Source organism: Panthera onca, chromosome X (assembly GCF_046562875.1).
Source record: "Panthera onca isolate mPanOnc1 chromosome X, mPanOnc1 haplotype 2, whole genome shotgun sequence".
Classification (NCBI taxonomy): domain Eukaryota; kingdom Metazoa; phylum Chordata; class Mammalia; order Carnivora; family Felidae; genus Panthera; species Panthera onca.
This window is the reverse complement of record NC_138357.1, coordinates 47,973,029-47,998,687: the sequence shown is the minus strand read 5'-3', so window position 1 is coordinate 47,998,687 and position 25,659 is coordinate 47,973,029. Positions and strand designations below refer to the sequence as shown.

The 25,659-nt window shown below is 38.7% G+C and overlaps 1 protein-coding gene and 1 non-coding gene across 10 annotated transcripts in view; one reads left to right on the top strand and one right to left on the bottom strand.

Moving 5' to 3' along the window:
* Window positions 1–831: 831 nt before the first annotated feature.
* TRMT2B (tRNA methyltransferase 2B) overlaps window positions 832–25,659 on the bottom strand; it is a 35,890-nt gene continuing 11,062 nt past the window's right edge. For 7 of the 9 annotated variants that reach the window (XM_081794104.1, XM_081794105.1, XM_081794108.1 and 4 more), the window contains 5 exons: window positions 12,767–12,942; window positions 11,954–12,431; window positions 11,071–11,190; window positions 10,745–10,844; window positions 832–2,039 (listed from right to left, as the gene is read on the bottom strand). In XM_081794104.1, coding sequence (XP_081650230.1) covers window positions 1,916–2,039; window positions 10,745–10,844; window positions 11,071–11,190; window positions 11,954–12,188 — 579 coding nt within the window. In that variant the 5' untranslated portion in view covers window positions 12,189–12,431; window positions 12,767–12,942 and the 3' untranslated portion in view covers window positions 832–1,915. Of the gene's footprint in view, window positions 2,040–10,744; window positions 10,845–11,037; window positions 12,432–12,766; window positions 12,943–15,431; window positions 15,568–25,659 lie in introns of those variants that run through there. The other 2 variants (XM_081794111.1, XR_014136874.1) reach the window with 2 other exon arrangements.
* On the top strand, window positions 19,146–19,248 carry LOC145714741 (U6 spliceosomal RNA). The gene has a single exon (XR_014136958.1). It is a non-coding gene; the product is annotated as a U6 spliceosomal RNA (small nuclear RNA).

The following is a 25,659-nucleotide window of genomic DNA, read 5'->3' as shown; positions in this document are numbered from 1 at the left end:
AAGAAGTCAATTACAGATTTTAAGCACTGGGAAAACACAATGAGATTGACATTTTGGAAAATTCACTATGGCTGTAGAGAATGGAATGGATGGGGTCAAGAGTGGATACAGCAGCATCAGTTAAGAAGATGGCCTTTTGAGCAATAATGTGGTGACCTACAGAGATGGAGACTTGGTGCTATGTTAGATGGGAGCAGGAGGTACAGGAGAAGAAGGACTCAGAATTCTAAAGCTTTTGGATTGAGTGAGTAGATTGGTATATTCATCAAAATTGGGAATATAGGAGCAAGAACAAGTTTGGGGGAAAGATGTGAAGCATGCAGCATTAGATATGTTGAGTTTGGTGTATCAAGAAGATATCCAGGTGGAATCCCCCTTGCAGGCAGTGGGGTATGAGAATGAGGAAGATAACTCTGGTTTCTGGCTTAGGTAACTAATAGACAGTATTGCCATTTACATTATGGGGAACAAAAGAGGAGAAATAAAAGTCATTTTCCCATTACATAAAATGAAAAATAGGGAAATGAAAATAAAACTTATCTAACTGCCGTAAGTCAACACTGTTTTCAATCACTTTACATTATTTCCTTCTAGTATTTTTTAAAATGGATATGTATATAGTAACTTTAATAGCCACACTTTTCTGAGGAGGCTTCTCTAGAAGTTACTTAGGATTGAGAATTAAAAATAGTAGTTGACCCAATATCATTTTGTAAATCAGATTTTTGTACACATACTTAGGCTGTTAAAAAGATTCAAAACACAATCTAAATTGTTGGACAAGTAACCAAGAACAACTCCAGAGTTGAATAAATCATGGACTAGAGAAGCCAGTTTCAATATCCAGTTTATTATAGTATGTATTGGATCATTAGGGGATTCTAGAACTTTCTGTGTCCATACTACATAGCACAATTACAGGTATTTCGTCTCTTCTTTGAAGATCTTCTTTCCCATAAGGTGTCTACTATAACAAATTCTCTCTCCATAGATGAGAGATCATTGGTGCTATTGCTCCCAGGGGTAACCACATTTTTAAAGGGTATTCTAGAACTTCACAGCCTAGAAAACCCAAAGGAATAAAGCCCTGAGTTCATGAAGTTACCCTGCAATGACATTATAGCTTCCGATGCTTTTTAAAAAAGCTAGATTTATTTCTAGTTCTAATCCTTGAATAGTTCATAAATGCAGAACATTATCTAACAAAATCTCTGCAAAAATAGAGACCCAAGTCAATTTGATATTATTACCAGCTGTAGTGAAAAGCTCAGTTATCACCACACCACAAACAGAGGAGAGAAGACCAAACGACGACCAAGGGAGCCATGACAGGCTGACTGCAAACAATCTAGATTCAGGGCCAAGGAGTGGCTACACCAGGCAAACACACATGAAAGCAAGGGACCCTGAAAGCTAAGGTTATAAATCTGCATCAGATATGGTTGATCCCTGATCAACACTGGTTTGAACTACGCAGATGGACTTACACACGGGTTTTTTCTTTCAGTAAATACCATACAGTGAATGTATTTTCTCTTCTTAATAACATTTTATTTTCTCTAGCTTACTTTATAGTACAAATACTGTATGTAATACATATAACATATAACATACAACATATGTGTTAACTTACTGGTTCTGTTATCGGTAAGGCTTCCAGTCAAAGGTAGGCTCTTCATAGTTAAGTTTTTGAGGAATCAAAAGTTAGATGCAGATTTTCAACTGTGTGGGGGGGGTCAGTGGCCCTAACCCGTGTTGTTCAAGAGTCACCTATAACACTCTTCCTGATCATGATCCAAAGACTGGTTTCTCCAATAATGCTCTCAGGGTCTGCAATGTAGCAATATGCCAAACCTGGAAGTTACTGAAACTTCAGCCTTAATAAAGAGCCTGCAGTCTCGTAGGAGGCTGCTTATCAAGTGAAGAGGAGCACCAGCTCACAGTGCAGGGTGTGAGGGAACAGATCCATAGGCACAGCTTTTCTGAGGACAAAAGGCTCACCGAGGAGCTTCTTAGCAGAGTCTGGAGGACAACACATCCTGTAGAAACAGATAATTATCAGTTCCTAGAAACCAAGGAGAAACTATAGGAACACCATTTTTTTAAAAATGTAAGCCCTTCCCAGGGCGCCTGGGTGGCTCAGTCAGTTAAGCATCCTACTTCAGCTCAGGTCATGATCTCACGGTTCGTGAGTTCGGCTCCGCGTTGGGCTCTATGCTGACAGCATGGAGCCTGGAGTCTACTTCAGATTCTGTGTTTCCCTCTCTCTGCCCCACCCCCACTGGTGCTGTGTCTGTTTCTCTCAAAAATAAACATTAAAACAAATATAAGCCCTTCCCTGTGTTCCAACATCTCCCTGTGTTTCTCTCTACAATAACATTTATTATATTTAATGTAACTACCTGGGATTTTTTTTTTTAACCATCTTCCTCAGTGGAGTATAATCATTTCAAGGGTAGAAACGAGGCAAAAAGTGCTTATTGTTTATCTCTGTGTTCCCAGTTTGTGACACAGAGTAGGGGTTCAATAGTGAATAGAGCAAGCAGCCCAAGCCATATACTTTTCTGTATGATTCATATGACAGGAAATTAATAAATATTATTGAATTAAATTATTCTATTGAAATTTTTCAAAGTAGATTACCTTTTTCCCTTATTTCAAAGGCAGTCAAGCAAAAATAAGCACAAAAATTCACCACTAAAATCACAAAGGATAATCACTGCTGACTTTTCAGGTTATATCTTTCTAAATATGTATATTTAAACTGGTTTCTTAAAATGGAGTCACATTGTACATATTGTACATACTGCTTTACAACCAGTTTCTTCAGTTAATCATGTCCATCTCTCCACTATATGTAAGGCTACCTCACATTTATTGGCTATATGGTATTCCATTAAATATGTGTAACACACTTTAATCCCTTGCTACTGGAAATGTAAGCTGTTTCTAACTTTTTGCTATTTCAAAAAGTCCCTTCATGAATATCCTTAATAGTTATATCTTTGCACACATTTTTAGTTATTTAGTGCAATTGCTGAGTTGAAGGGCCTGTATGTTTGTAAGACCCTAAGATATGTATCTCTAAACTGTTCTACAAAAGCTTATACCAATTTACTCTCAAACTGACAAAACAGAAGAGCTCTTGTTTCCCTGGCTGACTCTGAATAGTTTTTCTTTTTTAAAATATGAAATTTATTGTCAAGTTGGTTTCCATTCAACACCCAGTGCTCGTTCCAACAGGTGCCCTCCTCAATACCCATCACCCACCCTCCCCTCCCTCCCACCCCCCATCAACCCTCAGTTTGTTCTCAGTTTTTAAGATTCTCTTATGGTTTGGCTCCCTCCCTCTCTAACATTTTTTTTTCCTTCCCCTCCCCCATGGTCTTCTGTTAAGTCTCTCAGGATCCTCATAAGAGTGAAAACACATGGTATCTGTCTTTCTCTCTATGACTTATTTCACTTGGCATAACACTCTCCAGTTCCATCCACGTTGCTACACAAGGCCAGATTTCATTCTTTCTCATTGCCATGTAGTATTCCATTGTGTATATAAACCATAATTTCTTTATCCATTCATCAGTTGATGGACATTTAGGCTCTTTCCATAATTTGGCTATTTTTGAAAGTGCTGCTATAAACATTGGGGTACAAGTGCCCCTATGTATCAGCATTCCTGTATCCCTTGGGTAAATTCCTAGCAGTGCTATTGCTAGGTCACAGAGGAAACAAAATCAATGTACAGAAATCAGTTGCATTCTTATACACTAACAATGAAGCAACAGAAAGACAAATAAAGAAACTGATCCCATTCACAATTGCACCAAGAAGCATAAAATACCTAGGAATAAACCTAATCAAAGATGTAAAAGATCTGTATGCTGAAAACTATAGAAAGCTTATGAAGGAAACTGAAGAAGATATAAAGAAATGGAAAAACATTCCATGCTCATGGATTGGAAGAATAAATATTGTTAAAATGCCAATACTACCTAAAGCTATCTACACATTCAATGCAATCCCAATCAAAATTGCACCAACATTCTTCTTGAAGCTAGAACAAGCAATCCTAAAATTTGTATGGAACCACAAAAGACCCCAAATAGCCAAAGTAATTTTGAAGAAGACCAAAGCAGAGGCATCACAATCCCAGACTTTGACTCTGAATAGTTTAAACAGCACTGTCTCATTGAAATTAGGAACAAGACAAGATATTCACTATTGCTTCTATAATGGAACATTTTCTTATCCAATGTAATAAGAAAGAAAACATATTAGAAGGAGAGAGATAAAACTATTTTGATATGGTGATCATATTGCCAGCTATCAAGAAAATGCAAGAGAATCAACAAGAAAACAAATAAAACTAATAAAAGAATAAGGTAGCTGGACATAGGTTGGCAATAACCAGTTAGAAAAAGTAATGATGGGGCACCTGGGTGGCTCAGTCAGTTAAGTGTCTGACTCTTGTTCCAGTTCAGGTCATGATCTCACAGTTCGTGAGTTCGAGCCCTGTGTCAGGCTCTGCACCACTAGTGTAGAGCCTGCTTGGAATTCTCTTTCCCTCTGTCTCTGCCCCTCTCCTGCTCATGCTCTCACTCTCTCTCAAAATAAATAAATGAACTTTAGAAAAAGTAATAAAAAAGGTCCCATACATAATACCAATAAAGCTTTACAATGTCTTATATTAACCTTAAGAAGAATGACCCATGTCGTAATACACACACACACATACACACACCTTTACAAAATTACATAAGACTACAATAATGGAAGAGACATACCACATACTTGGGCATAAAAAACACTGTAAGGGCTCCTGGGTGGCTCACTTGGTTGGGCGTCTGACTTCGGCTCAGGTCATGAGCTTGTGGTCAGTAAGTTCGAGCCCCGTGTCAGGCTCTGTGCTGACAGCTCAGCTTTGGATTCTGTCTCCCTGTCTGTCTGCCCCTCCCCAGCTCACACTCTGTTCTCTCTGTTTCTCAAAAGTGAATAAATGTTAAAAAAATTTTTAAAAAACACTGTAAAAATTTCAATTTTTCCCTAAATTAGTAAGTTCAGTGTACTTCCAATCACAGTCCCAAAAAAATATTTTTGATAAGTTGATTTTAGAGCTGTTAGAAAATACCTGAAAACGTTAAAAACATATATCCTTTTTAAAAAGATGTTTATTTTGAGAGAGAGAGAGAGATAGAGCAAGAACAGGGGAGGGGCAGAGAGAGAGGGAATCTGTCAGCGCAGAGTCCAACACAGGGGGCTCAACCTCTCAAACCATGAGATCTTTACCTAAGCCGAAATCAAGAGTCAAGATGCTTAACCGACTGAGCAACCCTGATGCCCCAAAAGCATATATCCTCTAACCCAGTAACTTGACAACAGGAATTTATCTACTATATATACTATCACCTACACTTATTCATCACATATGCCTATACACTGCACATATGTGCAAAGGTATAGGTACAAGGATATTCACTGCAGCATTGTGGTAACAAAAGAGTAGAAACAACCTTAAAATTCAGGAGCAAGGAACTTGTTAAATGACATTTATGTAAGTTAAAACTATATTACCTATTTAAAAAATTAAGTAGACCTATAAGTATTGATGCACATTATACATTATTGTAGAACAATCTCCAAAATCTACTGTTAAGTGAAAAGCCTGGTGCAGAACAGTATTTTAGTCTGTTTCTATTTGTTAAAAAAAAAAAAAGAGGGATAGTATATATACATACATGTATGTGTACACACACACACACACACACACACACACACACACGTACCATCACAGAATATCTCTGATAGGCTACACAAGAAACTGGTAAGAGTGGTGACATCTGAAGGACTAGGGGTCAGGAGCAAGAAAGAGACTCATTATCCCCTCCATACTCTTTTGTATTATTTTAATTCTCCTACCATACGCACATACTGTCTTTTCAAAATAAATTTTTCTTGCCTTTTTGAGGCCATGTTTATTTTACTCAGTAAGGGTGTTTAGCAGAATCCTAGGTTTGCTCTTAATCACTGCATTCTTAAATATATTGTCTTACATAATAAATATTTTCATTTTATTCAACAATGAAATAACATAAAAAAGTATTCAGTGAAGTTTCCTTCCCAACTGTGGACCTATCTCTGCAGTTCTCTCCCACTATAGATAGCTGTCATTATCATTTTCTTATATAATTTACCAGTTTTTTTACGCCTATACAAGCAAATATAAATCTATATTTTCATATTTTGTCCTTTTTTCCCAAAGACAGTTTACTATTACATAAACACTTCTGCACACCTTCCTATTCCCACTTAGTAACATACCTTAGAACCAAAATCACAAGCCACAAAAGAAAATAGTCTGGACATATTCAAAATTAATACTTTTGTGCTTCCAAGGACACCATCAAGAAAGTGAACAAAGAACCCACAGAATGGGAGACAATTTTGGCAAATCACGTATCTGATAAAGGACTTGTATCTAGAATATATAAAGACATCTTAAAACTCAATGATAAAAAGACAATCCTATTAAAAATGGGCATAGGATCTGAATAGATATTTCTCCAAAGAAGATATACAAATGGACAATAAGCACATGAAAAACTGCTCAATATCATTAGCCACTGGGAAAATGCAAATCAAAGCCACAAGGAGATACCACTTTTCACCCATTAGGATGAAAATAATAAAAAAAGACAGACAGTAACTAGAGTTGGTGAGGATATCAAAAAGTTGGAACCCTCATACAACCTCTGGTAGAAATGTAAAGTAGGGCAGCTTTTTGGAAAAGAGGCTGGCAGTTCCTCAGAAGGTTAACATAGAGTTACACATGACCCACCAATTCCACTCCTAGGTATCTTAGATACCCAAGAGAAATGAAAGTGTATGTCCATACAAAAATGTGCACATGAATGTTCACAGCAGCATTATTCATAAAGGGCAAAAAGCAGAAACAACTCACATATCCATCAACTGATGCATGAATATATAAAATACGATACATCCATGAGGTGAAATATTATTCAGTCATAAAAAGGAGTGAAATACTGATGCATGCTGCAACATGGATGAACCTTGCAAACATTATGATAAGCAAAAGATGCCACATTCAACGAACCACATGTGGTATGACTCCATTTGTATGAACTTTGCAGAATAGACAAATCCATAAAGACAGAAAGTAGATTAGTGGTTGCCTAGGGCCAGGGGGTTGGGGAAAAATGGGGAGTAACAGGGAAGAGGTGCAGGGTTTCTTTTTGAAGTGATGACAAAGTTCTGGAAATAGTGGTGATGGCTGTACAAGTCTGAGAACATAGTAAAAACCACAGAATTGTGCACTTTAAATAGACCAATTTTATATGTGAATTATATCTCAATAAAGCTGTTTTTAAAAATAACGTGCCTTAGAAATCTTTCCATATCTGCACATGGAGAACATCTGCATTCCTTTTTGTGGCAGCACAGTATTCCATTGTACGGATACAGCATTGATAGTTTAACTAGTTTCCCACTGATGGACGTTTAAGATATTTCATTGTTTGCTGTTATAATATTGCAATAAATAACTATTTTACATATGTGTCAGTGTATTTGCAGGATAAAGACTCAGGAATGGAATTACTGACTTAAAGGGTATATATACATTTATAATCTATATTGCTAAATTTCCCTCTCCAGGGATAGTACCAATTTATACTCTGACCAGTAATTTTTTAGAGTTCATAGTATTGCTAACAGTGTAGTATCAAACTTTTGAACTTCTGCCAATCTGATATGTAAAAAGTGGTATCTCAGGGTACATTTAATTTGTATTTCCATTACAATAGAAGAGACTGAGCATCCTTTCATGGTTCATAAACACATTAAATTTTCTTTTCATGTCTTCTGTCCATTTTTATTCAGTGCTGTTCATTTTTTTTCTTATCAATCTCTAGGAGTTTGTTATAACTTAAGGAAAAAACTCTTTGTCTATGATATGAACTACAAATTTTTTTTTCCAGTTTGTATGTCATCTCCCATCTTTGATTTTGGTGCTTTTTATCATGCAAGTTATTTAACTATTTTATCAAGATGTAATTCACATACCATAAAGCTTACCCATTTATACAGTTCAGTGATTTTTTATTTTTATTTCTTTTTTCAGGGGGTTTTAATTTTATTTTTATTTTTACGAGAGAGAGAGTGCATGTGCAAATAGGGGAGGAAAAGAGGGAGAGGAAGAGAAAGAATCTCAAGCAGGCTCCACACCCTGCACAAAGCCTGACATGGACCTCAATCTCATCAACATGACATCATTAACTGAGCCAAAATCAAGAATAGGATGCTTAACCGACTGGGTGCCCCAGGTTCAGTGGTTTTTAGTATATTCACAAAGTTGTGCATCTATCACAACAATCAATTTTGGAATATTTTCATTAACCCAAGAAGGTACCACGCACTCTTTGGCCCTCAGTCTCTACTTCTCTACAATCCTCCGACCTTCAGCCCTAGGCAACCACAAATCTACTTTCTGTCTCTTGAGATCTGCCTACTCTGGACATTGCCTATAAATGGAATCATACAAGATGTGGCCTTTTATGTCTGGTGTTTGGGTATCAGTCCCTTATCAGATAAATTATTTGCAAATATTTACCCTCATTCTATGGGTTGTCTTTTCATTTTCTTGATGGTATCATTTACATCACAAAAGATTTTTAACTTTGATGATGTCCAGTTATATACACACACATATTTGATATATATATATATGTGTGTGTATGTATATGTATATATTTTGTTGTTGTTGCTTGGGTTTTTAATGTCATATCTAAGAAAGTTTTGCCTAACTGAAGGTCACAAAAATTTACTCCTATGTTTTAACTAATATATTTAGTTCTATGACCCATTTTGAATTTATTTCTGTGTATGCTGTAACAAAGGGAGAAGTTACTTTTTATGTAGGCAAACTTAACCTTTTATTATATGGCTTCTAAATTTTCATAGTTAGAAAGGGTTTCTGCATTCCAAGATTATAAAGAAATTTTATGATTTCCTGGGGTACATTTATGGTGTCCCCTTTTTACATTTAAATCTCTGGCTGCTTTGTAATTTATCCTGGTATAAAGTGTGAGATATGGATCCAACTGTGTTTTTCACCCTGGCTACCCAGTTGTCTACCATCATTTACTGAACAGCCCATCTTTTCCCCACTGAGACACCCAAGTGCCCCTCAAAAACATTTTTAAACAGTATAATAAATTAAAATAAAGGACAATTGGAAGAGGTAAATGTGCAAGAATAGACAAGGAAATAAGATTGTGAAAATATATCGGTCTCATGCTTTTATTTTGGGGAGAAGAAGCTCTTTGACAACTTTCTTGATTCTTTTCCATGGTTACTGGTCTGTTTAGGTTTACTTAAAATTAGTATTATCCATTTGCATTTCCCCAGAAAATTGCCCATCTAGGTTTTCAAATATATTGTGAGTTGTACAAAGTATTTTCTTATAATTTAAAAAAATCTGGGGCACCTGGGTGGCTCAGTCAGTTAAGGGTCTGACTCTTGATTTTGGCTCAGGTCATGATCTCACAGTTTTGTGAGTTTGAGCCCCACATTAGGCTCTATGCACTGATCACATGGAGCCTCTTTGGGATTCTCCCCCTCTCTCTGCCCCTCCCCCACTCGCACTTTGTCTCTCTCAAAATAAATGAATAAACCTAAAAAAATTCTTCATATCTGTAGTTATGCTCTTTTTCTAAGACTTTATATTTTTATGTTTTATTCTTTCATATTCTTGATTAGATTTATCTGTTTTATTTTCTTCTTCCAATAACACTTTCTTGTTTATTTGTCAGGTCTATAGGTTCATTAATTTCTGGATTCTATTCAGCATTATTGACTTTTCCCTTCAGTTTCCTTTAGGTTTATTACTCTTTTTCCAGCTCGTTGACTTGAAAGCTCTATTCATTTATTTTTAACTCTCACTTGTTCCATCCAGGTATATCATCTATACTTCATACCCACCTATGTTGTTTGAATATTAGAAATTGTTTTCCTTATGTAAAAAGGAGAGGGAGAGAGAGAGAAGGAAGAAAACATTTGAAAAATCAAAATAATTGACCAGTGCCAGGATTGGAGTGAAGCAAGAGGCATTTACTCTGGGTGAAAAATTTAAGAGGGTGCCAAAAAACTCAGTAATCAAGACAAAAATATGTTAATGCAATATTTTGGAAAATCAAATTGGAAACAACCCTCAGCCTGGATGCCTGCTTTGGTAAATAAGGTTTCATTGGAACCAGGACTAGGATTAGAGTAAGGTCACTGAGGCAGGGTTTAGCAAGCACAGGAGTAGATCTTGTTTTTTAACAAAAAAAAAAAAACTTAATATGTTTTTCATCATAGATTACTTGGACTAATTTTGATTTCTGAAAATACTGCATTAAAAATGTACTTTAATGACTGAGATTTTGTGCACCATCTTACTAAATTTTGTGTTACTAAACTCGCCCTAAGCGAGTTGCTTTACTTGCCTTACCCAAGACCTGGCCCTATAACTGACTGTTGATGATAGTATAATGACTTTTTTCTGTTTCTTTATATTATATTATATTACTCTGTGTTTTATAAGTCTGTATAGTATGAATTACTTTATATATTATATTACTTTATATATGTTACATATTATATTACTTATGTTTTCTAAATCTGTATAGCAAGTATGAATTACTTTTATCATTGGGAGAAAATAAAAAGGGAAGTCAAGACTCACTCAATGATGTTCCTTGTGGTTTCACCATGGGGCTTATAGGAAACAAAAGTCAGTATGCAGATAGCCCTGCAGTTTTGAATGCCTTGAACCACGTAGTAATCTGAAGGAAGAAACACATTGCTATTAATATGATTAACCTATCATGGTCTGGGTTATCAGAAACTACCAACTGGCCAGCACCTAGGATTTCTTGGGAATAGAGAAATAGGATCGGAGCCAGCCCGCTGGGAGCACCCTTAGCATAGTATGGGAATAAGGGACTAAAGGTGGTGGACATCATGAGAATACCCAACTAGTTCTGTAACAGGAAAGCTATCCATCCTTACACAGTCCCACTTGGGCTGGGTTCACCACAGCAACAATGAACTGCCCATCTTCCTTTGACTTTAGTAACTGTGGCAAAATATTCTCTGCTTGACCAGTGTGGAATTCACAGTTGGTGATGCCTGCAGAAGAGAGGCCCACGTAACAGAATTCAAAACTCAAGCCCAGCATTAAAGGAATTGGGGGGCTTCAGCTTTACAGAAATGTACAGGAGCCAGGGCTCTGCCATCTTCCCTTTGGATCTGGTATACCTCTGAATAACAGTGAAAGAAATGCTTTTGGACTTGCCTTGTTTTTGCCAAAGCACTTTTCCTTCCTTCCTTTCCTCAGTAGGCCTTTCATCTTGAGTTATTTTAAAACTTAGTGACACATAGCACATAAGTACTTCTACCAAGAAGAAAACCTTGACTTTTACTCAAGTGCTCTTTCTGCTCTATTAGAGATTTTCACAGAGCCTCAGGAGTCGTTTGCAGGTAGGGTACAGGGAACAAAGGGATCTCTGTTCTATACTGTAGTTTGGCATACGATTTTGTTCAAATAAAAGGTTCTGTTGCCAAAAATTATTTGAAACCTATCACATATTATGATGCCTCATGAGTTTAATGTCAAGAAGGCTCTTCTTCTATATTATCCAAAGTTTTGTCAAGTTCTCTTCCTATCATCAAGGCTTGTTCATCACCTTGATGAAAAAAAAGGGAGGGGGAGATTACCTATTGGGACCTCTTTCAGAAAAACCATCAGGACCCAATTCCAACCACTCCAGGACACCCTCCTTTCACTCTGCGCAGGTCACAGATCTAGCAGATGCCCTTTTCCCACATAACCCTTTACACAGCACAGAAACACCGCAGCTCTTAATTTCTCTCCAGACTCTGAGCAGTGTACCACTGAAGGCTGCAGTCCACCTGGCATCCTCTACTGCCTGCTCCACCAACTCCATCCCAAGGACCTGGGAGGTATACTGAGCCAAAGAGAGACCAATCACACCTGAGGAAGTAAGAGGATAAGAGGAGGGTATTTTAGGATTTTGAACCACTGGCATTATGCCTGCACCACTACCACCACCTCCCCACCTGGGCCCTGGGTGCCAGGCAGATAGGGTTTGGAAACTAAGAAGCATGTAGATTCTGCCCTGGGCTGTCACTTGCCAGTTCCACAGCAGATATCAAGGAGGATGGTGTTAGAGTTCACTCCACTCAGCTCCCCCACTGTCAGATACAGCACCTCAGCACCAGCAGTGTTAATCTGGAAAAAGGCATCTGGAGAGATGTGGATCTTCAAGCCCAAGAGATCTTCAAAGAGGTGGGGATCCCCAAACAGGAGCTAGTAGGAGGACTGCTGATGGCTGAAACACATCATGGTGCTGGAAAATAATTTTTGAAAAAAGTATTTTGGGATGGCAGACCATTCTACCTCTGGTGGTTGGCAGGGGACAGCATCTCACTCAGGTGACTCAGCCCCATGGCATGGCCCTGAGGAGTCTGTAGAAGTTCCCTCTCAGGGGAAGGAGGTCTATGCAGACACTCCCTCATCTGAATCTGGCCTGCGTTCTCATGCCAGTACACCTGGCTGGTGTACAAGGGCTAGTATTACTTAGCTCAGTTCCTCCACAATGAGCAGCCCAGCCCCAGCAATGCACAACCCAGACTATGGCAAGCCATCAGCCTCCTGCTTGCTGTTTGGCTATCCCAGGTTTACCTTTCCTGGAAGTAAAGTGATGTCAAGTCACAGACTGCTCCTGGCCTGGTGGTAAAAAACTTCTTTACAGCCTCCTTCTGAACACAGAAGGTCCTTCTGTCCAGACCACAAAATCAGGAATCAAGCAAAGACTTCTCTCTGACAAATTTTCTCTCCAAGCCCTACAGTAATCAGCCCTGCAATAGTCAGACAAGAAGGCACATTTCTCAAATCCTATTATAAATAACACTTAACATAAAGCAATGTTCTATATGACAAAAAAAATACACTATTTTCACATCTCAGGAGAAGCACTGCTTTACTTATCAGGTTTTGACAAAACCTATATAATAGACACAGTGCTTACTCTAGTTTCAGCCTTTTTTATAGTTTTCTAAAGAAAGTGTGAGAGTTATTCTTGTTGTAAATAAGGAACTAAATTAAGCCTCTGCCCCATCATGAAGAAGCAATAATTTTTCAATTCTCTTCATACTTCTCCACTGCAAATATCCCAACCACCCACGGAAACACCACCTCAAAGATGTGAGTCCTCAAAGAAAAGAAAGAGGTCATGGAAGGGAATTATCATGGTAACTAAGTTCTTTCTTTGAGTTCAGAACATTTTAAAATTCTTACATCACTGAAGAGAGCCTAAACATTAGCTTGACACAGGGGTGCCTGGGTGGTTCAGTCAGTTGAGCATCTGACTTTGGCTCAGGTCATGATCTCGCAGTCTGTGAGTTCGAGCCCCGTGTCAGGCTCTGTGCTGACAGCTCAGAGCCTGGAGCCTGCTTCAGATTCTGTGTCTCCCTCTCTCTCTGACCCTCCCCCGTTCATGCTCTGTCTCTCTCTCTCTCTCTGTCAAAAATAAATAAGCATTAAAAAATTTTTAAATGTTAGCTTGACACAAGGATAAATCACAATAAACTACGTTGGAGCTCTACAGTTAAAACGCCAAGAATTATATTTTGGGGGTAAATACCCAGTAGTATGATTACTAGATCCCAGGGTCGTTCTATTTTTAACTTTTTGAGGTACCTCCATACTATTTCCCACGGTGGCTGCACCAGTTTGCATTCCCACCAACAGTGCAAAAGGGTTCTGCTTTCTCCGCATCCTTGCCAACATGTGTTGTTTCTTATATTATTTGTTTTAGCCATTCTGATAGGTGTGAGGTGATATCTCATTGTGGTTTTCATTTCCATTTCCCTGATGATGAGTGATGTTGAGCATTTTTTCACGTGTCTGCTGGCCATCTGTATGTCTTCTCCGGAGAAATGTCTGGTTCATGTCTTCTGCCCATTTTTTATTACAAGAACACTAATTCAGAGGGATACATGCATCCTGATATTTATTGCAGCATCATTTACAAGAGCCAAATTTTGTAAGCAACCCAAGTATCCACTGATAGTTGAATGGATAAAGAAGACATGATATACATATAAAATGGAATACTATTCAGCCATAAAAAAAGAATAAAATCTTGCCATTTGCAACAACATGGATGGAGCTGGAGAGTATAACACTAAGTGAAACAGGTCAGTTGGAGAAAGACAAATACCAAATGATTTCACTCATATGTGGCATTTAAGAAACAAATAAGCAAAGGGGGAAAAAAGAGAGAGAGACAAACCAAGAAACACTCTTAACTATCGAGAACAATCTGATGATTACCAGAGGCTAGGTGGGGGGGGGGGGACTAAATAGGTGATGGGGATTAAGGAGTGCACTTGTGATAAGCACAGGGTGATGTATGGAAGTGTTGACTCACTATAGTGTACACCTGAAACTAATCTAACAATGCATGTTAACTATACTGGAATTAAAATTAAAATAAATGAATTAAAGGCTTTTTAAACATAATACAATTATAATATATAATATGTATATTATTATATAGACGTAATTTTAAATTGTTGTATTTTCCTTTTACATTGAACCTCCTACCTTTATTAAGTCTTCTTTTTTATCTCTAGTAATACCTATTTCACAATCTACTTTGATATTAATAAAGTTGTATCTATTTAAATAAATGCATACGTACATACATAAAAATAAAAGGCTAGGAAATGTGTGTCAACTATACTCAAACTTTTAATTACAAAAAGGTCAGGAATCAATGACATGGGTTCAAGCCCTAGGTTGGCTATTCACTGGCTCTTTAACCTTGGGTACTTCTATGGCTCCATTTGCTCATCTGAAATGAGGGTTTCAATACCTCTCCTCTTACCTACTTCACGAATTGGTTGAGATGATCACGTTAAGTATAGGAATGTTTTAACGTGGGAACATTTGAAAGCCTTAAGTGCATTACAAGTGTAGAGTATTATTTGAGTTATGAAATTCTGACTATATTCTCATCTCTATTGAATTGGCTTTTAGAGTCACTAGAGTACCTACCAACTTCCATGGGCAAAGTTCTTGTGAAAATACCTGGGAGTCCTCACATGATAATTAACTTGGTAACCCCACCTCAGTCTCTGTGGTTTGCTTATGCGAGCAGCATGGTTAAAAATATCCTTGCCACCTCCTCATCCTCACCTCCAACCCCTCCTCCCAACCCACACAAATACTCAGTGGATGTGTAGTTTCTGCTATCTGCCCTGAAACTTCCAAAACCAACTGGAAGATAGTGAAAATAAGGGCTGCTACAAAAGCTACCCCTTATTAATTCTGTAAGTCCCACCTGTCTTAATTCCTGAGGATGGAAAGTGATGATGGCCATTGTGTCCTCAGCTACTGGTGTGAACTATGAACTCACACCAGTACCCACCTTCATGAAACAGAAGGCAGGGCTCAACTGGGGAGTGTCGAAGGAATGCTTCATAGTACTAGGAAGAAAACAGGATTATTATGCAGGCAAATCTAACAAGTTCTGCAGCTGATTATTCATGCTGAGTGATTGCTATGGGTTAAGTTGCATCTAGCCATATTCATATGTTGAAACCTTACCCATAGTACCTCAGAATGCCACCATATTGGAGATAAGGTCTTTAAAGAGGTGATTAAATTAAAATGAAGCCACCATATGGGTGGGCCCTAATACAACCTGACTGATGTGTCCTCATAAGAAAGGGAATATTGGGACACACAAAGAGACATCAGGGATGCACAGAGGAAAGATCATGTGAAGACAGTGAGAAGATGGCCACCTACAAGCCAAGGAGAGAGGCCTTGGAAGAAACCAAACTTGCCAACATCTTGAACTTGGATGTCTAGCCTTCAGAACTGTGGAAAAATATATTTCTGTTGTTTAAGCCACACAGTCTGTGGTATTTTGTTATGGCAGCCCTAGTACACTGATACAGATTTTGGTTACCAAGAAGTGGGATGTTGCTGTAACAGATACATAAAAATATGGAAGTGGCTTTATTTTTTTGTTTATTTTAGAGATATACAGAGAGATTGCTAGCAGGAGAAAGGGGAAGAGGGAGAGAAAGACAGAATGTTAAACAGGGGAGCCCAATTCGGGGCTCAATCCCACAACCCTGGGATCACAAACTGAGCTGAAAACAAGAGTCAGATGCTCAACTGACTGAGCCACGCAGGCGGCCCTAGAAGTGACTTTAAAACTGGGAATGGGCAGGAGTGCCTGGGTGGCTCAATTGGTTAAGCATCCAACTTCGGCTCAGGTCATGATCTCATGGTTCGTGAGTTTGAGTCCTGTATGGGGCTCTGTGCTGACAGCTCAGAGCCTGGGGCCTACTTCAGGTTCTGTGTCTCCCTCTCTCTCTGCCCCTCACCTGCTCATGCTCTGTCTCTCTCTCTCTCTCAAAAATAAATATTAAAGGGGCGCCTGGGTGGCTCAGTCAGTTGAGCGTCCGACTTTGGCTTGGGTCATGATCTTGCGGTCCATGAGTGTGAGCCCCGTGACAGGCTCTGTGCTGACAGCTCGGAGCCTGGAGCCTATTTTGGATTCTGTGTCTCCCTCTCTCTCTGACCCTCCCCCATTCATGCTCTGTCTTTCTCTGTCTCAAAAATAAATAAATGTTAAAAAATTTAAGAAAAATAAATAAAATATTAAAAATTTAAGGAAAAAACTGGGAATGGGCAAAGACTGGGAGAGTTTTGAGGTGCATGCTACATAAAGCCTAGATTGCCTTTACAGAGACTTTTGGTAGGAATACGGATATTAAAGATGATTCTGGTGAGATCTCAGAAAGAAATGAGGAGCATGCTATTAGAAACTGGACAGAATTTGATTGATATAAAGTAAAAAAGAACTTGGATGAATTGTATCCTAGTGTCGGGTGGAAGGTAAAAATTGTAAGTGCGGAACGTGCATATTTAGCTAAGGAGATTGCTAAGCAATGTTGAAGGTGGGGCCTGGTTTCTGCTTGCTGCTCATAGTAAAATGTGAGAGGAGAAAGATACATTGAAGAAGGAATTGTTAGGCAAAAAGGAACCATAACTTGAAGATCTGGAAAAACCTCAGCCTATCCATATAACAAAATGTGAAAGCATGTTCAGGAGGCAACACCAAGGTTATGGCTGGACAGTCTTTTGAATAAGAGGTCACAGGTGTGACTCACGGATCCTAATTAGCCAACTCAGCAGAAGCCAGGAATAGAGATAGAGTTCTATCAGCAGAAACACTGCCATCTTAGACTAAAGGGGAAAGAGACAGGACATAATGAAGGAAGGCTTTCACACTTCTGGGATTCCACAGGACAGGACAATAGACCTATGTGACTGCCAAGAGGTGTTATCCTTCAAGAAAAGGGAAGAATTACCTCAAGGCAATTCAGAGTCAGCAGGGCTGCTGCCACCACTATAGGCCCAGAGGAAAGAGGCCCTAGGGGGAAAAGGCTGAATCCTCAGTTTCAATGGGCCAGACTGCCAACGTTCAGGGCCTCAAGGGTGAGCCTGCCACACACACCAGTGGGCCAAAGAACAGAGCATCAACCCAAAGAGGATAATTCTTGAGCCTTAAAATCTAATGGAATTTGCCCTGCTAGGTTTCAGACTTGCTTGGAATCTAGGACATCTGTTTTCTTTCCAATTTCTCCCTTCTGGAATGGGAATGTCTACCCTATTGTCTGTTCCACAGATTGTATTTTGGAAGCAGGTAATTTGTATGGTTTCACAGGTTCACAGCTGAATAAGATTTTTGCCTTAGGATGAATTACACCTTGACTCTCATCCACATTTGATTTAGATGGTATTCAAATAAGATTAGGGATTTACGGTTGATGCTGGAATGGGTTAAAAATCTGGGGCTGTTGGGGGCACTTAGGTGGCTCAGTCGGTTAAGCATCCGACTCTTGGTTTTGGCTCAGGGCATTATCTCACAGTTCATGAGTTTGAGCCCCATGTTCTGCTCTGTGCTCAGCATGTAGAGTCTGCTTAGGATTCTCTGTCTCCCTCTCTCTATGCCCCTCCCAGCTTGCTCGCTCTCTCTCTCTCTCTCTCCCTCAATAAACAAACAAACAAACATTAAAAAAATTAACATCTACATGTTTACATTACCCAGATTCCTACTCTTAAACCTCTAACCTATCCAACCATTTAACATATTCACTCAGATGTCTAATATGGATTTCAAACACACCATTCTAAAACTGAACTACTAATTTCTCCCCACCCAATCTGCTCTACCAGTCTTTCCTACCTCAGTTGACAGTAACTCCCTCATTCCAATTGCTCCCCCCAACAACCTGAAGCCATTTTTCACTCCTCTCTTTCTCTTACATTTTTCATTCGACCCTTCAGGAAATCCTATTGTTCTAGCTTCAACATACATCCATCTCCACTGCTACCTACCACTGCTCTATATCATCTCTCACTTTCCCTCCAATAATCCATACACAACAGCCAGAGTGATTCTGTGAAAGCTAAATCCTATCATGACAAGTTCTCGCCATCAAAACCTCCACTGGCTCAGAATAAAAGCCAAAGTCCCTGCAATGACCCCCCAAGTCACTACATAATGTTGCCCCTCTTCATCTTACCTCATGTCCTATTATGCTTCTGGGCCTACATTCAGTTTCTCTAAAAAACCTGTCACATTCCCATCTTAGGGCCTTTGCCATGGCTTTTCTCTTTTCCTAGAATGCTCCTCCCTCAGACCTCTGCATATCCAACACCCTCACTGCCTCTAAGTTTTTAATGCAAGGTTTCTCATCCTCAGCACTACTAATACTTTGGGCCAGATAATTCTTTGTTGTAGGGAGCTGTCCCATGCATTGTAGGATGCTTAAGAGCATCCCTGGCCTCCACCCAGTAGATGCCAGCAGCACTGCTGAATCATCCCTTAGTGATTACAACCAGAAAGGTCTCTAGACATTGCCAAATGTCCTCCACAAGGCAAACCCCCACCCCTACAGTTGAGAGTCACTGCTTTATTCAAATACCTTCTTCTTCATGAAGCCTAGGTTAACCCTATTTAAAATTACAGCCAGTACTCCCTTCAGCAACACATATACCAAAATTGGAATGTTACAGAGATTTAGCATGGCCCCTGTGCAAGGATGCTACAAATTCATGAAGCACTCCATATTTTTAGAATTTCAAAGGATAAACACAAAATTTGCTACTTGTAGAATCATGATTTGACTCCTTACCTCTAAATAAACTTAGTTAATATTTTTAAGTTCTAGAACAACAAAAAAAAGTACAACCTATGCTTACCCCAACCCGAGAATTTCTTATCCTCCTGATCCTGCTGTACTTTTCCGTGGCACTTATGTTACTCTGGCTGAGCTGCTAGAACAAAAATACCACAGACTGAGTGGCTTATAAACAAGAGAAATTTATGTCTCACAGATCTGGCGGTTGGGAAGTCCAAGATCAAGACGCTGGCAAATTCAGTGTCTTATGAGAACCTGTTTCCTCACTGGTAGCCATCTTTTCACTGTAACCTCACATAGCAGAAGGGACAAGCTAGCTCTCTGGGGTCTCTTTCACAAGGGCACTAATCCTAATCATGAGGGCCTAATCACCTCCTGAAGACCTCACCTCCTAATACTATCACCTTGGGTGTTAGGATTTCAACATATAAAATTTGGGGTGACACAAACATTCAGATTATAGCCACACTTGTCACCTTATAACATAACATACAATATACTTTATTATGCTTTTTTAAAACTATCTCTCTAAAATGTAAGTTCTATAGGGAAGGGATAGATTTTCTTCCTTATTGTATCCTAAGCACCAAGAATAGTGCCTGGCACTTGAAGGTACTCAATAGTATTTGTTGAATTAACAAATGAAAGGAACAACAAGGATAATGATAGAGAAGACAAGACCAAAACAGAAAAGACAAGAAGATGGAAAACATGCTGAAGTGACAACTGAAGCAAGATGAAAGAAGCTACATCTGGATTGCCTATAAAGGGGGACCTGATAAAATACAAGGCTGATCTGCTCCACGCAACCCAGACAAGACTCAAACCTGAAGATACAAGTAAGGCACAAGGCTAAAAAGAGTGTCTGATTGAAAGCCTAGACACAAAACTGGGAAACATCTTCATCCTACCAAGAACATCCATTTTTCTGTAGCAAGAGACTGGAAATCTTTTTCCCCCGAGAAAATGAACCCACAAAAGCTCTTAGTTTGGAGATACCAGGCACTGTTGTAGTGGTAGAGGGGTGGAACCAGGAACATTCCATGCAGATCTGCATTCTAAATGGTGGGAATCCCACCCCTCTGGGATGCTACAACTCTAAAAGTCCAGCAGCCAGGCAAGAAACTTGGAGATAATTCTCTCAAGAAACTGAATAGTCCCAAAGTAAAGATCTCCTGAGACACATATGGGGGACACCCTGACACAATCACTAGCAGTAAAGCCAAGAATCAACAAACCCACTCAAGCTGAACTGCCAATCAGGTTTTTAATGCCTCACTCTATTTTTTTTTAAGTTTATTTATTGGGGCACCTGGGTGGCTCAGTTGGTTAAGCATCCCACTTCGGCTCAGGTCATGATCTCGTGCTTCATGAGTTCGAGCCCTGCATTGGGTCCTGTGCTCACAGCTAGGAGACTGGAGCCTGGAGCGTGGAGCTGCTCAGGATTCTGGGTCTCCCTTTCTCTCTGCCTCTCCACCACTCACAGTGTCTCTCTCTGTCTCAAAAATAAATAAATATTTTTTTTAAAGTTTATTTATTTTCAGAGAAAGAGAGAGCACAAGCAGGGGAGGAACATTTTGAGAGGAAGAAAGAATCCCAAGCAGGCTCCACATTGTCAGCACAGAGGCCAATGTGGGGCTTGAACTCAGGAACTGAACCATGAGATCATGACCTGAGTTGAAATCAAGAGTCAGAAGCTTAACCGCCTGAGCCCCAAGGCCTCACTCTTAAATATGAACAGAATAGTCAACCAAGTATCACCAGCTGTTTGATTGAAGTCTCAATTGTGAAAAACAGTGACAAAAATAGGAAAAAAAATTCCTGAAGGAAACAGACAATTCAAAGAACAGAAAAAATACACACACACACACTTAATCATATTACTAAAAAGAGAACAAGATGTTATACTAAAGGAACAGAGAAGAAGAAAAACCTTTTGAAAATTAAAGGTAGCATGGTAGAAAAAATTTCAATGAAGATGTTGTCATTTATATCAAGAAAATTTCAGATAAATGAAAACAAAAAGGCAGCGATGGAAAATAGGAGAGGAATGAGTAACACATTATAGAATCAATCCACGAGGTCCAAAATCCAAATAATAGGAGATACAAAGAAAATATAGAAAATGAGGGGAAGGAGGAAATAATACAGGAATATTTCTGAAAGTATTAGCTTCCTGACTGACAAGGCCTAAAATGTACCACAATGAATGGGGGAAAAAAAGCCCACATGGTCAAGAAGTTTCAGGGATAAAGAGATTCCCTAAAAGTTTCTAGAATAAAAAAAGGGGAGAGAAATTACCTATAGGACCTAAAGTAGCATTTAGACTCATACAACACTGGCAGCCAGATGACAATCAAACCATGTCTTCAAATTTATAAAGGCAAATTATTCAAACACAAATCTAGAAATCTAGAGAAAGTTTAAGTCATGTGTCAGGAATGAAAAGACACAGACACGCAAAAGCTCTAGAAGTTTACCTCCTAGGCACTCTTCCTCAGGAAGCTAATGGAGGTCGTATTCCATCCAAAAGGGGGTATAAACCAGAAAAAGGAAGACAGGGGCTCTGGGAGACAGGACAGGAAAGCAGCAGAGGGCCTCAGAAGCCTAGGATGGAAGATTCTCAGAAAAATGTCTTCTGGGGAAAAAACTGAACTCAAGTTGTTGAGCATAGGGAGAATATAGATGAATGTTTGACAGAGCTCTTAGAGCATTTGTGGAAAAAATTAGCAACAGGTTCATAAAAAACTAAACTAATGGAAAAATGAGGTAATTATTCATGTCAATAAAAAGTTATAAACATCCATCACATCACACACTGTATATACACACATACACACACACACACACACACACACACACACACACACACAAAACAGAGGGATGCCTGGGTCGCTCAGTCACCTGAGTGTCCGACTCTTGGTTTCAGCTCAGGTCATGATCCCAGAGTTGTGGGATCGAGCTCCGCATCAGCCTCTCTCAGTACAGAGCCTGCTTGAGATTCTCTGTCTCTCTCTGCCCCTCTCCCCCACGTGCTCCCCCTCTCTCTTGCTAAAAAATAAAAAAGATGAAGTGCAGTATTATGTGAAAAAAAAACAGGTGCAGAACAGAGTCCATATTAAGCTACCTTTGAGCCAAGAAAAGCTTATTTTTTGAAAATAAGCAAAAACAAAATTTGTTACTTATAGAAGGAGGTGGGGAACTGGGTAGAGATGAAAGCTAGACTTTTCTAAATATACATTTATTTTGCAGATTTGACTTTGCAACCATATAAATATTTTACAAATATAAAACAAAATTTAATCAAAATGAAAAAAATACAAGCCCTAAAATTTGAAAGCAAGCAAAATGAAAAAAAATTAAAAAGAACCCATATATCAAGTATCAAGTTAGTGGCTTAACTACAAAGAACATAGAGAGGTACTATTTCAAGAGGCATGATAACTAAAAAAAAAAAACTGGACATACATCTTGAGCTCTTTTCAGTTATCATTTGTTGGTAATAATATTGGTACTCTTGTTTGGAAATTATTATATATATATAGTGGGATACATATATATGTGTGTGTGTATATATATACACACACATTAGGATACATATAAGATATATATATGTAGTAAGATATAATAAATAAGTATTTTAATGTTGTCAGGACTAAAATTTTCATTGTAAGACAAAAGATAAAAATCAAAGGATTTAAGTAAAAGTTCTGTCATTCCAAATTCGATTTGAATATATCACTATGAACTAATATTTTCTCTTTAAAAAATATTCCCTAGCTCTGCCCAATAGAAAGGCCTTGAAGTATTACTAATCCAGTATAAATAAGCACCCATACTGTAGCCTCCAAATACCATTTCCCACTAAAAGAGACAAGGATTCCTTGAAGAAATGGCTGATTCCCAGTCTCAAGCAGAAAACACATTAGATGTGCTAGAAATATCTTAGCTTTCCACAACTATCAGGGCCATCCTAAGGCTCTAAGACAACGTAGAGAGGTTCTGATTGGTTAAAAATGGAACTTGAGTATCAAAAAATAATAGTAAATGCAGTAGACTAAAACATATCAAGTATGTTATATATCCATGAGTTTACAGTGATACTGAAACAAACAAATTTAACTAATCATCGTTTGAAGAAGATGAAAGAACCAAGGATTTAGCCTGTCTTGATTGTATCAGTACATCAGGGTAACCAAATAAGGATAAGGAATAAGGAAAAGTGATTTTTAGAATTCCAACTAATAAATGAAGAAAACATGATAGACTAGGCAATGATCACCAATGGCTGCTAAAACCATTACGTGAAAAGCTAACAGAATTTTTTTTGAGGGGGAGAAAGAGAGAGCGAGAGAGCATGAGTGGGGGAAAGGCAGAGGTGGGGGCAGGGAAGAGAAAGAATCTTAAGCAGACTCCACAACCAGCGTGGAGCCCAACACAGGGTTCAATCCCATGACCCTGAGATCATGACCTGAGCCAAAATCCAGAGTTGGACGTTTAACTGACTGAGCCACTCAGAGGCCCCTACAGGAAATTTTTCAATGAGTGGATTGAGCTGATGACACTGAATCCACTGTTCAATCCTAACATCACCAAGAGGGCCTATCAGACATATATGCATTAAAAATATTCTCACCTCAAATTAAATCTGAATCGAATCAACATTCTAGATCTACCAGTTTACAGGAAATACTGGCGATAGAGGAAGAACATTAAATGACATCATGAAAATTCAATAAGCAAAATCCAGCACAAGAGGAGCATTGTGCAGTTCAGTTGGTTGAGCGTCTGACTCTTGACTTTGGCTCAGGTCATGATCTGACATTAGTAGGTTCGAGCCCCGTATCAGACCCTGTGTTGGCAGCATGAAGCCTGCTTGGGATTCTGTCTCCCTCTCTCTCTCTGCCCCTCCCCTACTTGGTCTCTATCTCTCTCTCAAAATAAACTTACAAAATCCAGAACGAGAATTTCCACAGGAAAACCAATCAGTTTCTTCAAAAAATAAATTGTAAGAACAAAAAAAATTAAGAAGGAAGGGTACTTACAAATTAAAAGAGAAGGAAGAGACATGTTAATTAAATACAAAGTGTACACCTTGTTTTTTTTTTTTAATTTTTTTTTTTCAACGTTTATTTATTTTTGGGACAGAGAGAGACAGAGCATGAACGGGGGAGGGACAGAGAGAGAGGGAGACACAGAATCGGAAACAGGCTCCAGGCTCTGAGCCATCAGCCCAGAGCCTGACGCGGGGCTCGAACTCACGGACCGTGAGATCGTGACCTGGCTGAAGTCGGACGCTTAACCGACTGCGCCACCCAGGCGCCCCTGTGTACACCTTGTTTGAATACTGATTTGAACAAACCAAATGTAAAACTCAAACCATTTATGTGATAAATAAGTGTCAAATCTGAACATTTATTGGATATTTGATTATATTATGGGTTAAATGTTTATTTCCAGGTGTAATAATGGTATGAAGTTATGTTTAAAAAATTAAGTTCTTTATTTTTTTAATATTTATTTTTGAGAGACAGAGAGTATAAACAGGGGAGGGGCATAGAGAGAGGAAGACACAGAATCTGAAGCAGAATCCAGGATCTGAGCTGTCAGCACAGAGCCCAACACGGGGCTTGAGCTCGTGAACTGCAAGATCCGAAGTCATCATGACCTGAGCCGAAGTCGGACGCTTAACCAACTGAGCCACCCAGACACCCCTGAGTTCTTTCTTCTAGAACTCACACTGAAGTATTTACATTTTATATGATACAATATCTGGAATTTGCCTCACACTAATCCAAATATGTTGGTGGAAGGTAAGGTGGGTGAGAGTATAGATAAAATAAGATTGTACACATACTGATAATTGTTGAAGCTAGGTAGTGGATATGTGGGGTTCATTATACCACTCTCTACTTTTATATGTTTTCAGTTCTTCAAAATATAAAATGAAAGGAAAATTTGTACAATAAAGGAAAATACAATCATATACGTGTACTTGGCTCAGGAGTGAATATCTACATAACTATAACAATGTCAACACTAAATATTTATTTAACCAAGAATTGTGCTATAAACATAGAAGAAGAAGGGTAGTTTGGGAAGAGAGACAAAATAAGAGAGAATTCTTATACACCATAACTGGAAGTCAACAAATAATATGTAACTTCGATAAATCAAAATACATGAGAATAATGTACTATTTGGAAATATCGAACCCCAGAAGAAATAGCTAAAATAATTGCTGTTGTTTCTGGGGAGCAAGATTCAAGAGCATGGAAGGGTGGGGCAGAAGAGCACCATTTTTCCTTACTAACCTGTTAGTATTTGTCTTTGAAAACTATGTAC